Source organism: Vidua chalybeata, chromosome 1, assembly GCF_026979565.1.
Source record: "Vidua chalybeata isolate OUT-0048 chromosome 1, bVidCha1 merged haplotype, whole genome shotgun sequence".
NCBI lineage: Eukaryota > Metazoa > Chordata > Aves > Passeriformes > Viduidae > Vidua > Vidua chalybeata.
Window position 1 is genome coordinate 126653121 of NC_071530.1, and position 15604 is coordinate 126668724.

Below are 15604 nucleotides of genomic sequence, written 5' to 3' on the forward strand. Positions count from 1 at the left end.
CAAATAAATCAGCAGCCCAAAATTACACGTCACTTCTGGAGGATGAACTGTCTTTAGTTAGTTTGTCAGAATCAAAGACAGCTGGAGCAGATGTTTATGCTTTCAGAGGGCTGACAATAATTCTATAATCTGTTTCCCCTCTTGCAGATTTTGGGATTTATTTTTTGACAATGGTTTTGTTATGTTGCCCTCTGTCCCAAGGTAAAATATCCCAACACATAGCACCTGCTGACTGCTCTGAGCCACGTTGGTCACAAACCCAGGTCACCGATTAGTAGTATAAGGGGAGGAGGGAGAAGGATAGAGAGAAACATAAGGAATCTTAGCAACAGTAGGGCAGTAGCAAGGAAAAGGATAACTATGGGAAGGCAGAGGAGAAAACAGAAAAGAATACACACAAAAGCTAAGAGCAAACTGAGCAACAGGAACAACAGGAAGAAAGCAAGGATAAAGAGGAGAGGGAAGAGGAGAAGTAGGAGCAAGACAGAGTAAGAGAAAAGGGAGAGCATGAATACAGCAAGAAACAAATGGTTGTGAAATACAATCCGAGCCGTAATTTCTAATACACCAAAAGTTCTCTCTTCAGTATCAAGGTTAAGAACATAAATAATTTGTGCAGTTGTGCCAGTAGAGGAGGGCAGGAAGACGAGGAGCTGGAGTAGATTTTTCTCATGTGTAGTCTCTACTTTTATGTTCTATACCCAAAAGCAAAGTCTGGCCAGCCCTCTGAATGTAGCAAGACAAATAGATGGGGCCACACCCCAAAGCACCATCTATTTCTTTTCTTTCTCTTTAATTTCAACTTTAAGGATCTCTCCTTCTCCTGCTCTGGGGGATGGAGTCATACTAATGATCAGAGACTCCTTACTGGTTGCTCTCTGCATAACTGCAGGCTTAGCATCTGCCTGTGGCTTTTCCTTCTGAGCAGGGGGTGCAGAGGGGGCTGCAGGTGCCACAGGTTTCTTCTCTTCTTCTTTAGGCTTGGTCTGTGTTTCAGCTTGAGTTTCCTAGAAACAAGAAGTTTAATGTTTTCCAATTCTGCAAAAGAAATTCAGGAACTAGTTCTATTCTGTATATTGACATGGAAAGGCACAGCATGACAACTGTATTAAGGGTATGCAACACATGTAAATTTCTATTCAGATGCTGAAAATTGGTTTCTAAATAAAAAATGCAATTTCAGAATCAGAATATCAATATAAAACTTAGGAAACACTTGTGGATATTAATAATATCTGCTTCTTACTAATATAGGGGGATGAAACAGACCCGTTTTGGGGCATAGAACCTTTCCTTAGGTCTTGCCTTCCTTTATGTCCTTAAACTAGTGGAGAAAGAAAAGTGTTACATAAACCTTGACATACTTCACACTGCCCCCATTCCTTGGCCAAGCCTATTTGCTGTCCATATAGTTCACAAATACACACTAGAATGAGCAGTATTTCTGCTCCAATCATATCCTTATAGTCATTTGTGTGAGCAAAGTGCAAAGTTCTTTATTTAACTTAAATATAACCACAGCTGTTTTAGCTATAAAAAAAAGAATTCTGCCACCTTTGGGTAAATATGTAGAAGTGAGCAGGTTCTTATTACCATTAATGTTTCTCAGAACAGAGTATTATGTGGGAATTATTTTCATCAGTTAAAACAACAGATTTCTCGTAAGTGCAAGATATTAGAGATTTAATCAGTTTTTGCTGTGTGGGCTACACTTTATATTTTGTCTTCAGGATTTTTAACAACCAGAGATGACACTGAATTGGAAAGTTCGCCATGTGCCCGAGTCAGCTGGCTCAGATTACTGTGTTTAGGTATTTCTCTATTTACTGTTGTTTACATAAAATTAGAAGATCAGATGCCCTTAAGGCCTTTGTAAAATCCATTTATCCTTACTTTCTTAGAGGATTTTTTGTTTGCTTACTTTTTTTCCCTTGCTTTTGTTTTCTCTGGTCTGCATAAAGTCCAGGTTCAGAAAGATCAAGCCAAATTTTAGAATTAGTGTTTACAGAGGTTAGGAAAAGTGGTTCTATCTCAGCTACTGGGAGTTTTTGCTGTTGATTGCAGCAAGGCTAAATTTTAATCTACTCTGTTTTCTGTGGCTTTACCTGAGTTTCTTGTTGTTTCTTCAGCTGCAGCAGCTTAGCAAGGCCTTCTTTTCCTTTTCCTCCAAGCACTGCTTTAAACAACTTTGGAGTTTCCTGTTTCTGCCCAAAGAGACTGGCCAAGCCCCGTGGTTGTTGCACTGGTGGTCCCGGAGGAGGTTTCCCCTTCTGCTTCAGCAGCACCCTAAAGAAAAAAGGGGATAAGAACATACAGCAGTGCTGTGAAACTGAGTGAAGTTCCTGCAAAGCTGAAATACCACAATTATGCATGAAGATCTGATGGCTCTTGCTTGGTTCCCAGGTCAAGTGACAAGAGCAAAATTGGAAACAGTTAGTAGAGATGGATGCAACTGTTCAAATCTGGAGTTGCTTACCTATACCCTGGAGTATAGACAAGGGCTGGCTCAAATTAAGGTGTCACAAAACAAATCAAAGAGAAAGATAAGGAAAGAAGAGGTGTGGAGGGGGGTGGGTGCCCCATCCTGAGGTATCAGTCTCTTATCTGGCCTTCTGGATGCACATTCAGAGAGCATTTGGTGCTCCACCAGGACTCCAGTTGGCACTTTTGGAGGAAATACTTTACCAAACCAACTTCCAGCATGGGTCATCTCTCACAGGTCAGGTTAGACAGTGGTACTTATTTTTGGTCCTCTTCAGTAGAAAAAGACACCCTGACAATACAAACACTACTGCCAGCCTTGTGGCAGAGTAGATTTTCACACCATTCTGTAGCTGTACTGATTTGCACCCATAATGACAAGAACTGAAAATGAATAATGAGAGTAAAAATTAGATGAAAGATCCGAGATAGATGGGACCAGTAAAAAGCAGAGGGTTCTCATGCATTCAGTTTCTGTTAGATTACTGTACAGATTTCAAGCCCAGTTTTCTATCTTTGCAAAAGCCCTGACTTAAGGCTATTTATGAGTGAGGACTATATTCACAGTCTGAAGTACAGTAAATCCCATAATACTGTCATTTTCTCCAGCATCTTGTACACTGGGAATTTCAGAAGTGAAGGGTTTACTCCTTTTTGTTTGTTTGTTTTGTTTTGTTTAATTTCATTTCCACAAATTAAAAAATGTATACTTTAGGAGCTTGCATGGCTTTATTATACAAAAAACACACAGAGGTTATTGGTAGGTGATAATAGAACAAATTTCTTTATTGAATAAATCCTTTCAGTTTATTTCAAGGAGCCCTTTAAGGGTGTCACATGACCAAAAAGGAATCTAATGTAAACCTTCTAGGGCAGAGCAACTGGTAACTTCATTCCAAAACTGAACATAACCACAATCTTTATGAAAACAGTGCACAAATTTCCTCTTTGTGCCTAGTTTTGGCAGAATTTGTGGATGCCTAGACTGGTAAGCAACATGGCCTCCTGCACAGTGCAGGTACTGCATATCTTTAAAATTAAACAGCATATCTTGGTTTTAGTCTGATATTTAGAGAGGTCTTTGAGCTCCAATGGGAATGCAGATACAAAAGGTGTATGATTAAGCTCCACAGTTGAGAAAGGCTGTCTGGAGGAAGCAGAATTAAATGGATGGGCAGAATATGTCTAGGGTGGGCAAGAAAGCAGAAGAGACAGCGTAGGACAGAGAGACAGGAATAACAAGGTCATACTACTGTTTAGCTAGAAGCTGGAAAAAAGTCAGGAGTGATTGTTGCTGGAGATCATTGGTCCATGCATTTTTTCCCCTTTTCTAGCTGTTAATGCTAGTTTTGAAAACTGAGCAGTTAGCCCATTCTGTGTCTGGTTTCCTTGTTTCTCAGGGGCATCATGATTCTCAAGATACTGTTGTTTGACTACCAGTGCTGTTACAACATGATGAATGCAGCCATTTGCTAGCACTTCTGAAAAACAAAATGTCTCTCCTGTGCTATGTTTAGTCTTCTCTGGGGGAATTTCAAGTCTGCAACCAACATTCCACCTTTGATAGAAATTCGAGGTAACAATAGAGATCAGTAGGGGTGCTGAAGTATACTAAAAATGACAAACTGTTTCAAATATTTGGACCTTTAACAAGATAGCAAGGTACTCATTTTGTCATAATTTTATGACAAAATCTGACAATACTTTGCCCTTTCACTGTGAAAACAGTGATCCTAGCAAGCTAGTCAAAGGAAGGTGAAAAGCAGTCTTGGTTTCAAATCCCATTTCAGAATGCTTTTGAATAAAATGCACAGGTATCTAATCTGTGTAGTTCTATCTTGTCAGGCCTTACTTTAAATCCATTCCTAACTGCTGCTTAAGGTTTTGGAAACGCATACAAGTCTGTGGATGCATTGAAGCATATCTCTGTAGAATTAATTGCAAGTGTTTTGTTGCTTCGTTGAAAACCTATTCCTTAACCGATATCTGTCCTGCAGTTTCTTTCTTGATGATGTAAAAAGTGCTGATATGTATCCTAATCTCCTATTTTTTTTAATGTTACCTTAAATATAATGCATAAGGCAACTACATTCAGGATTTCATTCTACTTACCACATTTCCATAACCCCTGGGATTCCTTCCAAGACCATGCTTTCAATTAGAAAATACCAGGCAAATCTGACCCCTAACACCAAATGTGTTTACAACTGTTACTTTTCCAAGAAAGGAATGCAAATCATCTATAAGCCACAACTGTCCATCCTGCAGCTAAATTATATGATTTAAAAACTGTTATTAGGACATACTTTGCTTTCTTCATGAGAAGTTTTTCTGAGTCAGGATAGTTCACCAAGATTTCATTGAGTGTTTTCTTGTCCAGAATGAAAAGGTTGGCAAAACCATGAGCCACGACATTGGCAGTCCTTCGATTTCCTCCACCTGCAGCTAGTAGGCTGGAATGAAAATAAACATCATCAGTCACAGCGTTACTTGCCCTAGTGAGGGATCTCTCTGCTGGTGCTTCTCCATTAAAGTCATTGCAAAGCTCTCTTACAGAGCTGGCTTTTCTATCCAGTGTTCTGTAAAGGCCCTGTGCAGATGGGATTAGAAATTCTATCTCAGGAAGGCAAACTGTCACTGGTGGTCAGGCATATGTAGATGCTAAGGACTGTGGAAAGTTTTGCTAATAGAGATACCCACAGCTCAGACTGCACTTGTTTTAGTTCTCATATGAAGTTGTCATTTCCTCAGTTTTATTGCTGAAAATTATTTGCATCAGTAGTAGAGCAGCATTATTTACAGTGAATGAATGATTCTCCTCCCCGAAGGATTTTTTTTCTGAGTGAATAACTTCTGTGGGGCTCTAGTTTTTTTATTTTCTCACATAGCACATCTCATGCTTAAATGTTGGCAAGTTGAATGATACACTTTGGGAAGGTCTTTCAGGCTGGCAGTTACAAATGTGTCTGCCAGAAAAAGAAGGCTATTTTATTTTGAATGTAAGGCATTAGACCAGTTTAGCTAGCAGTAGCTGGCCGGAGGGAGGACAGTAAGAAAAAATTAGATGTACGAATAAAAATAAATTGTTTGTCCTGCACCAAGCAATTAAGAGACTTCATTTGTCAGCTCTGCTGGTAAGTAAGAGAATTTGCATTTTGTTGTTAGTACTAAAATTGCTCAATTACTTTATTCAATATCTAACCCCAAAATTTGTCCTTTAAAGATTTCCCAGTGAATTAATATTTTTAGAAAGCATTTAATATTATCTAAATTTAAAAGTTATTTTAAAAAGATACTCTGAACCACAGTAAACAGAAATTAATTCCCATCTGAAGTAATAATCAAGGATATATATTTGTTTTAATATTAAAGATATTTATAAAACATATTTCTAACTATTGAATCATATAGATAATATAGTTAGTTTATAAAGGATACTAGGAGACCTCTGCAACTGTGTGTGCAAGGCTAGTTTTACATGCCCACAGAGTGTTTTTCTGCAACTCAAGACAGCAATCAATACATGAGCTGAAGCTAAAAATGCAGTTTATCATCTTATTTTTAAACAATTCTCTACAATTCCTCAGATAGAATAAAACTCTGCGCAATAGGAAAAGCTGCTGAAGAAAATTGCAAATACCTTTTGAGCTCTGATGAGTCACTTCTCAGCAAGTCATTGAACAATCAATTTTAGGCTTTCCTAACAGAAAGCTCATTTTATCAAGGTAGACAGGGACTAAAGAGATCAGCTTTTTCATTATGGCGATGATGTAAGGTGAATTTTACAAGTAAGGCAGTCTTTGCTCAAACAGAATCATCTTTGACTTAGGACAAAGTTATAGTACTCCAGCATTCAATCTGGTTTGGCTAATGTGTGAAGTGTTACATGATCAAATTTTTTAAAACAGATACATTTTCCTTGCAGGATTTTGTGGTAATGCAATATCTATATTAATGACAAAATCTGCTTTTTTTACCTAACATTTTTTACTCCAGTTGTGAGCGTGAAATGCTGTAATAATAGTAGAAATTGATAACCTTAGAATTCCTATGCTAGCAAATTAAATTTCAAGCTATAAAGCTGTCAAAGTGATGACTCAGTTTATCTATTGTTTTTATAGCTGATCTCTGTGGGAAGCTGCTGTTAATAGAAATTGGGGAATGGCTTGTGTTATCAGCTGAACATGCAGGGTTGTGGTGGCTCAGCTGGGCACCTATGTGCATATGAGAACTGGTAGGTCAGGAAAGGGAAATAGGTCTGGATCTTGCTTCTGATAAGGATGTCAAACTCCAAAGGGCAGAGCCCATCAAAAACAGCAGCTACTATTTTGAGGGAAATCCTGGACCAAAGTACTGGAAAATGTCATTGTTCACAAAATTAAATAGTCCCTGTAGTTTGGATTTTTTATATAATGATTAAAATTACAAAACAGATGAAAGTTGATGTTGAGATGAAACATTTAGAGATCTTCCTGTCAAAAATTTACATAAAATGGAGAAATGTTTTAGTTTTTCCAGAATTAACATTTTCTGATAGGATATGGCTCTAGTGAAATACCAGTAAATGGATGACTGAGGACATCTGGCTTGAAGTGTAACTTTCTCTGGGCTAGTGAAATGTTGTTATAACTGAATTTCTCTTGTTCTGAATTGTCTTTGCTGATGGGCTTTCATTAAGATAACAATCTGTTTGCTTCTGATTCTGAAATTATTTTACTTTCCCAAACTGATATTTGTACAGGAAAGTTGCAATGAGGGTAAAATGTTAATTAGAACTCCTGTTGCTTAATCCCTTTCTGTAATAATTTTCAAGGATGAAATTGGCAAGGGACATGTTTGATTTTTACTCTTGCTTTGGCTTTCTAGTATAATTCAGGGAATTTTTTGGCAATAAACAGTTTTTATTTTCTTCAATTCCTTCACTCCTGGAGACTTTTAAGCATCATTGTCATGCATTTTGAACAAAGTGAGATCAAATAGCAAGCATCTTATAAATCATGAACCTAAAACACTCAGAAGGAAGCTGACATATTTCTCCAAACAAATCTTAAATTGGAAATCAGAAAGAAATCAGCCTGATACCAGGTTATAACCATTATGAAGTGAGAGGAAAACTTGGATGTCCTAGAAAAAGTAGTACGTAATCCATTAAAGAATATTATTTTACATTTGCCTGTGGTATGCTCTATTCAGAAGACCTTGAAAAATTTATATAGAAAGGCAGAATACAAACTCATTATTTTCTAGCACCTTGCCACTAGGAAGAGCATATCTCTACTGATAAACTTAGTGCATCGTGTCTGCCAGTTGCTGTGTTTTTTTCTCCTTGAGTTTATCCACTGCCTGATATTTTATATGCAAATTACACGTGTCTGAATGGATTTGCTGCTGCAGTAGGTCAGTGATGAATAAAACAAGACTAGAACACTACACTTAGTGTTATAGTATTGCTGAAGATTTTGCTGGCCATATTGGCAATTATGTAAAGAGTAACACATACTGGGAAATTAATCTTTAAAGGTCGTTGTGTGGTTCTCACATGGAAACAAGCGCTCACCTGTGTTAGATCAAAAGTGTAAAAATCCCTTCTGTATTTTGAAACCAATAGTTATCATTTCTCAGTTTAAAATACAAAGTTCTCACTTCAAATACCAGACTAATAAATAATTGAAAACCACGTGTGTGTTACATATGGGGACTGCTTTAGCTTTTCTTCTGTCTTTTCATTATTCAGCCCTATTGATGAGTTCATTCTCAGTCTTTCTGCATAACTTACAATACACTTACTTTCATTTGGAGGCTTTGCTCAGGTAATTATATTGTCACACAGAGAAATACCTTCCAAATAACCTTCTCAAAGAACTGATATAATTTCACTTTCCCACTTAATGAACAAGTTCTGTAACTTGATATATAAGATGTTTTCCACTTGAGGTCTAAGCAAGTTCTGTAAGCACATCACTGGAAAAACAGGAATGTTTCCCCTACTACAAAGGGAGACATAACTAGAGGACAAATGTAAATCTTGTACAGAGTTGATTATTGCTTTTCAAAAGGCAGATTAAAGCTACCAGCAAGAGCATTAACAATAACAGCAAGGCAGCTGGAAGAAACCAAGGGTCCAGTTTATCACATGCAGCAGCACATTTATTTTATTACTTTTCCTTGGGCCAACCTCAGCAGAGGGATGCAGTGCCTAAAAACTAACACTTGATTGACTAACTGGGGAACTTAGCACACAAGAGTTAATGGATTTTGCATAGAAAGTACATGCAGAATATAAAAACCATTTGTAGCTACCAGCAAAAAAATTCAAACCCAGATAAATTCAGACAAAAAAATCTGGTCTATCCACCTTTTTCTTGTTTTGTATGCTTTTAAATAAATACTTTTTCAAATTGGGTTGTCTGATTTTCAACAATTTAATCAGCTCTTAAATGAACTATTTTTAATTGCTATTTTAGATTTTTGTAGCTATTTTGTTGGAGATTAATTTTCTTCTTTGCCATCTGCCATTTATGGGCATCTAGTCTTATTCTACAGACAATAAAATGCATTTGGTCCTCCTGTATTGCAGACAGCATAACAGGGAGATGTGTTAAATCTTTAAAATGCTAAAGAAGAAATTTCTCTCTATATCCCTGTGTGCATTGATCAAAATACTGGTCTCAGATCTTGCCCTATTAATCACTGCTACTTCACTTAGATTTTCCTTCACTTACATGCTTCTCCTTGCTCAGTGTCCTCTTTGTTGATCCTACCCACTTTCTTGCCTCCCCACTGTCACACTTACCACAGAGAAGTTAAAAAAACTGGTGATTATTTGACAAGTTCTAAGAAAAAGTATTAAAAATTGTGATGGACCTACCTGATCTCCCCAAATACAGCTCCTGCTCTTAGTGTAACCAGGACTTTGGTACCATCAGGGCCTCCAAGGACTTGAACTTCACCCTGTTTGATGATGTACATCTCTCTGCCAATCTCTCCCTGGGCATACAAACACATAAAGAACTCTGTTTTAGCAATGGTTTTTGTTATTCAGATCATATTACAGGTCCTTCTTTAAATATCTTTCTACTCTCTCATGAGCAGAGGGTCTACCACTATTATGAGGTAAAGTGGCAATTTAGTTTTAAAAGTGAAAAAGCAGCAGCAACAGAGCCAGGACTGAAAATGAAGGGACTTGTACTTCCTATCTCTTCTGTTGGTGCTCCAAGCTTGCATGCAGCATCTCTTCAGTGAAGTAGGATGAGACCAACATACATCCAGGGGGAAGGTGGTTCCAACTTTCCATACATGCTGCAGCATTAATAAGATTTCTATGGTTGTTGGTCACATAGTAGACTTATACAAAGGAGAGGCCTTTTAGCTCTGAATCAAGCTGTAATAAGTTGATAGCTCAATAACCTGTCTTTGTTAAGAACTGTTTGCATCGGATTGCATTATCAAAACATTGAATCTGTTGCTGTCCTTTATTCTCTCTGTTGTGTCAGAGTCCCAGCTGTAGTCTAAGATCCTTTCATGCTGTGCATTGTATAAGCAAACACAACAAACTGCTCTTCCACTCTTCTTAGCCAACAGCAATTCTGGGATTGGTCTTTGAAAGGACATACTTGATCCTTCAGTGTATTCACAAATGTTTAACTTCTGCACAGTGGAGTCAGTGGAACTAGCCCAGCATTCTGGAGGAGGATTGCATGCTTAACTCTTGGAGGGAGAAGGACCTTAATGAGCATGTTGGAGCAGAACGGCTAAAGACAAGTTAAGGGGTTCTGATGGTCACTTGTGTAGGTGGTGGGACCTGTGGGTCACTTGCCAGAGCAGTAGCAGTACGGATTACTATTAATCCCCCCAAGCTTTGATTGCATCTGACTTTGCCCTATGCTTACATGCCTTCTGGAAAGAGACTTGGGCTCACTGGTCAGAAACTGAGATTTACCTGTGAACTACCCATCTGGCCAGGTTTAAGCCAAAAAGCTGAGACAAGTTCAACATCTTTGCTAAGAGACAGTGTGACAGCTGGAAACCTGGAGAAGGCTCAGAGCTGTGAGTGAAGGCAGAGCAGATCCTTCTGGAAGGAGCTTTACGGAGCAGTGTATTTTCTACATTTTTAGATAATTCTACTTAAGTCTGTCTGAGTACACAAACAAAGCACAGACAGAGTGTCATAGACTGAGATCTGTAGGCTGGGTTTGTATATATAGAAGTATAGCAACATTATGTTTGATCCATTTTTAAATATGAAAATTTCAGGAGGTATCATTCGATAAGCCATATTTACATTAAATACTTTCCCACATTACTATAATTTCATGGTTGGTAATGTAAGTAATAAAATCCATATTGTCTTGCTCTAGATTGAAATTTGAGAGCACATTTGTTGTTATTACACAGAGTAGCTTAATTAATTTTATGCTTTCTGATTCAGTCAGGATTAAGTTTATTTAAAGGACATTGTTGACCGATATCTGAACTCTGTTTATAAAACACATAACATAATTCTTATATGAATAAAACAAGAATTCTCACCTTTTTGCAGACAAAGTCACCAGGTAAATATACAATGGATTTCAACCTTAGCAGCATGTCATATATCATCTGGGTATCACAGCCCTGTTAAAATAGAGTTGATCACTCTGCTAATTCAGTATTAAAAGTGATTATTAGTGCCTCAAAAGCCAACAATACAGGAATAATCCAGGGATTCTATAAGTGGAATGCAAACTCAAAACATCATAAAGATCAGCTACTAGAGCTGAGAAAGGACTGAAAGAGTTGTTATTTCAAACACGTATGAAGTTCTCTATGGGTTGAATATATTTTCATTTTTTATAAAGTGAGTTTCTGTATGTCTAGATTTTCTGAGGAAGCTCAGTTAGGGTTATGTTCATAGCTTTATGTGTTTTTTTATGGGGATTTTATGGGATTTTTTTTTTTAAACCAGTCCAGGGGAAAACAACAGATCCTGTCAAATGCTCATATGAATCTATGAATTCTATGTCTTCAGCAGATGTAGAGAAAAATGTACAACCATGTAATTTTTATACAGGTGTATCATGTGATTTCTTGCAAATACCCTGACAAGAAATTTTTTTGTGTAGACTTCTAAAAACTTGGGGTCTTCTTGCTTTTGTCCCAGAAATTCAATTTTAAGTACACATTTAAAGTGTAGCTCTGGAAAACTACCATGGTAAGTAAAGAGAAAGCTCCTTCACACAAAAACTGACTATGATGCAGCTTTCTCTACACCAATGTTACATTGCCAGAACACGGAGCATGGGTGATCTCTCAGGCAGATCTGGGTAGCCACAGCAAGGTGGATTGTGTCAAAAATTAGATTATTCTCTGACTGTTGAGATTAGTTATACTCCGAACTCACTCACAGTCTGACCATACCATCAGCTATAGGATGTCGTCATAATAGGATTTTGTTCTAATCTCATTTGTTTCTTTCAAGATCACTGCCTCGACACAAAAGAAATCCAAATGCAGGCAGTTGGGTTTGTTCTGATGTCTCCATTCACTGAGATAGTTCTTTGACTTATTTTGCCTTGCATACTAACAAACATGTACTTAAGTGTTGCAAGATGCACAAAACAAAGTTTCTGTATGGAGTACCACATATTTCTGCATTCTCCTGTAAAACTACTTGCTTTGAACAAGTCCACTTTGTTGACAATGGCAAAGTTCACGTCAATTGCAACAGCTAAATGCATTTTGGTTGGCATCTGCTCCAGTAATTCTGATTCATCTGAAAAACAAAAAAAAGACAAATTAAGGAATGTTCACAAAAATGAGCAAAAATAACTTAATGGAGTTATTCTAACACTTATGAGTTCAGGTGAGGAAGCAGCTAATATGCTTTTACTAAGATGCTTAATAAATCTTGTCCAAAATTATGACCAAACCACTGTATTAATGAATAAAATTTGTGAAGTAGTAAGAATCATATTGCTTTTTAGTTTCTTTATTTTCCAAAGTAAGTTGAGCAGCCTCCTCTGACTTCGCACATGCAATTCAGAAAAGGAGAAATGTGAATTTCACCCTATATCTGTATCTCTATAACTGCTCTCACTCAGACATGCTAAGTAACTGGAATTGGAAATCCTCACCCAGCATTCCTTGAGAGTCCCATGTGTATTCATACCACGTTCGAACACGGTTTTGCACCAATTTTGGAATAGAATAGGTGTTCATATAGGAGACAGTGTTGTCCACACAGGAACGAAAGTAGTTCTGCCCTGCTGTTGCTGCTCCAATTACATCTCTCATCTGCAAATGTCAATTGTTGTTACCACACATTTCAGAAAAAAATAGTCTTGATTTTAATATCTTGTCAGCAACTTATAAAATAATAAAATAATATCATATTTTTTGCATTTAATTTTTTTATAAGAAATTAAACATGCACTCGGCTGCATGCTTTGAATAGGTGCTTCATCCACTTTTTCAGAAACATTACAGATTTAATATGATTGTCTGATTATAACATGATTTTAGAAGAATTGTTTCTGGGTTTTAGTTTATTCTTCTGTCTTGTATTTCTGGACATGGATGAAAATTATAGATAATACTTTTCTTAAAAATCCATAGTAAAGCTACTCTGTATTTGGCATGCAATGCAAGTCAGAAGCAAAGCAAACTGGGCTGAATTTCTGTTACAGCATCATCTAACACTACTAAAACTAAGATTGTACCACTGTTTAAGTAGTTGAGATCAGTCCTAAGCTCTGAGAGCTGAAAGGTAACCTTACATTTTTTAGTGCAGGTACATCATTTAACATTTCAACTCAAATGTGATTCAGTTTTTAGAAAGTAGATAGATAATTCCTTCTTCAAAAGAATAAATACTCAGATGTGATTTTAGTGGAATGGCTTCAGCTGGCAGCTGCCAAGGATTAATGTGCCATGGGCTGAGTTTTGCTCTTTATTACAGAGATGCAATTGATTGCAATGGGAGTAACAACTTTTAGGCAAGTGTGCTAAAGCAGGAATAACTCAATAATTTTAAGGGTTCTTTGTAAACAGGAACTATAACAAACGAAATGCAATGAAGCAGCTTGTATGTTAAGGTTTAAAGTCTGAGACTGCAAATGACTACACTGGTTACAAAAAGTGATCTGTAGAATCTTCTTGGGGAAATGACGCTTTCATTGATAGTTGCAACAATTTAGGGAAAAATTATAAATATGCAAACTCTGAAGTTTAATTATATATACTTGAATTTAATAATTTTCCAGAAGAAATATTTTATATGTATGCATTGTTTTATTTTTGGTAATTCTGGTTTATGGAGGAATTTTAAATCATGTAAGGAAGAGTCTCTTCCATGACAGTTCGGCCTTCTTGCAGATCCAAAGAGCGAGAGACATATGCACTCTCTAGCTGCTGGATTGAACTTTTCAAATGTTGTATTCAAAATAAGAATTAAATTTCAGTTTTAATTTAGTTTTTTTTTTTAATAATTAATTTTATAACAGGCATAGACAAATCAAAAATCTGGAATGGTTTCTACAGAAATTGATAAGGCACAGCCTCACTCAGAAATCTCAGCATGTGTTTTTCTGTAGGCAATGTGTTTTAAAATCTATGATCTAAACCCAAGTTTAATAGTTACAAACCAGAAATATTTCAATTATGTTCATTGATTTGCTGCAATATGGGATTTTTTATTTCCCTCATGCCAAATGGTAACCAAGAGAAATAGAAACCAGTTAATTTTCAGATTGACAAATATATTGTAATTTGTGGAAGAGATCAGAGTTCCAGTTTGACAAAAATAATGGGATTTCCATTAACAGAATCTTATCAGTAGTAGTACTGAGCATGACTTATTCAACAATCACAATTTTTATTTCAGATTTAACAGTATAATGTGAATATCAAGGATTTGTCTCCTTGGCTGTGAGTAAGGAAAAAAAAAAGGAATTATACATAATTTCAAGGGTCATCTGTGTCCTGCAGTCTTAGCTTTTAATCAGCTTGTGTGCAAAAGAGCTACAAAACAGGGAACTGATTAAAAACATGTATTTATAAGAAAAATAAGTATGTTTGACATTAAAATAGAGGATGGAAACGAAACTTTTTCCCAGAACTAAAGTCCATTAAATTGAATATGTTATCATTACATTACAGTAATTTGAATCTAACTTGTTATTGATTTTTTTATGTACCTGACCAATTAAGCTGGAGAAGACAAAGACACCCATGAAATAATTCAGAAGTTGAAAAATTATCTCAAACAGCGTTTGTGGTTCTGCAAGGCCACCGATGGTGATTAAACTACGAACTGCCCAGTAGTAGCACCTCAGGTACCTGTGGATACAAACAGCATTTTTGTTAGACTGTAGCTACTTATGTGTTTGAAGTTAAGCATATGCCTATTTGAGCTGGGCCTTTCAGTGATGCTTTTCAGTCCAAAAGACTTTCAGCATTTTATAAAAGGTTATGAATTTATAAATGATATAATTACATAGGTCAGGTTGATTTGAATATTCTCACAGCAAACTAAGAATATATGGGAAATGCAGCTATAATTTACTGTTCTCTAGTAATCCTAGGTAGCATTAAAGAAGACTTGCGTACAAAATTGCCAAGATGGAAATGACAGTGCTAGAATGCTACCAGTGAAGATGGTCAAAAGCAGTGTAAAAGTGTTGGAGACTTCCCAGAGCCTCTGTAGCAGCATAATAGATGCTCAAACACTTGAAGGTCCCCTTCATGGCTTTAGTGTGATGACCCCAGTGTAAAGCCTTATGGTGGGAATGACAAACACAATATTGTTCTTCTTGTGTCCATTTTTACTCCTTTTATCATACTGGTCTTCCTCCCACTCTGCTTTTGAGCACCCTTCATTAGCTCTACCTCCTGGGTTATGTCAAAAAAGTTACATATTTCCACAAGCTGTGTGTTAATTCAGCTTCTCCAAACCACTTCACTAATTCAGCACTGAAAGGTTGACTCCTCTATTAATATCTCCTAACTGCTGGTCTCCACAAATCCTTCTGTCACGTTAACAAAATATTTCTTGCCTTTTTCACTATGGAGCCTTTTGCCTTCAAGTCATGTATTTCTACTAGTATGATAACACAAGTTTATGAAAGCAGTAAAGGACCTGGACAGA

At 36.7% G+C, this 15604-nt stretch overlaps 1 protein-coding gene across 1 annotated transcript in view; it reads right to left on the reverse strand.

Moving 5' to 3' along the window:
* Nucleotides 1-773: 773 nt before the first annotated feature.
* Nucleotides 774-15604, reverse strand: part of CNGB3 (cyclic nucleotide gated channel subunit beta 3) — a 68638-nt gene continuing 53807 nt past the window's right edge. Inside the window, exons 11-18 of the mRNA XM_053966623.1 lie at nt 14655-14796; nt 12594-12753; nt 12135-12232; nt 11011-11094; nt 9350-9468; nt 4788-4934; nt 2106-2286; nt 774-1007 (exon numbers count right to left, since the gene is read on the reverse strand). Of these exons, the coding sequence (XP_053822598.1) occupies nt 774-1007; nt 2106-2286; nt 4788-4934; nt 9350-9468; nt 11011-11094; nt 12135-12232; nt 12594-12753; nt 14655-14796 (1165 nt within the window). The remainder of the gene's footprint in view (nt 1008-2105; nt 2287-4787; nt 4935-9349; nt 9469-11010; nt 11095-12134; nt 12233-12593; nt 12754-14654; nt 14797-15604) is intronic.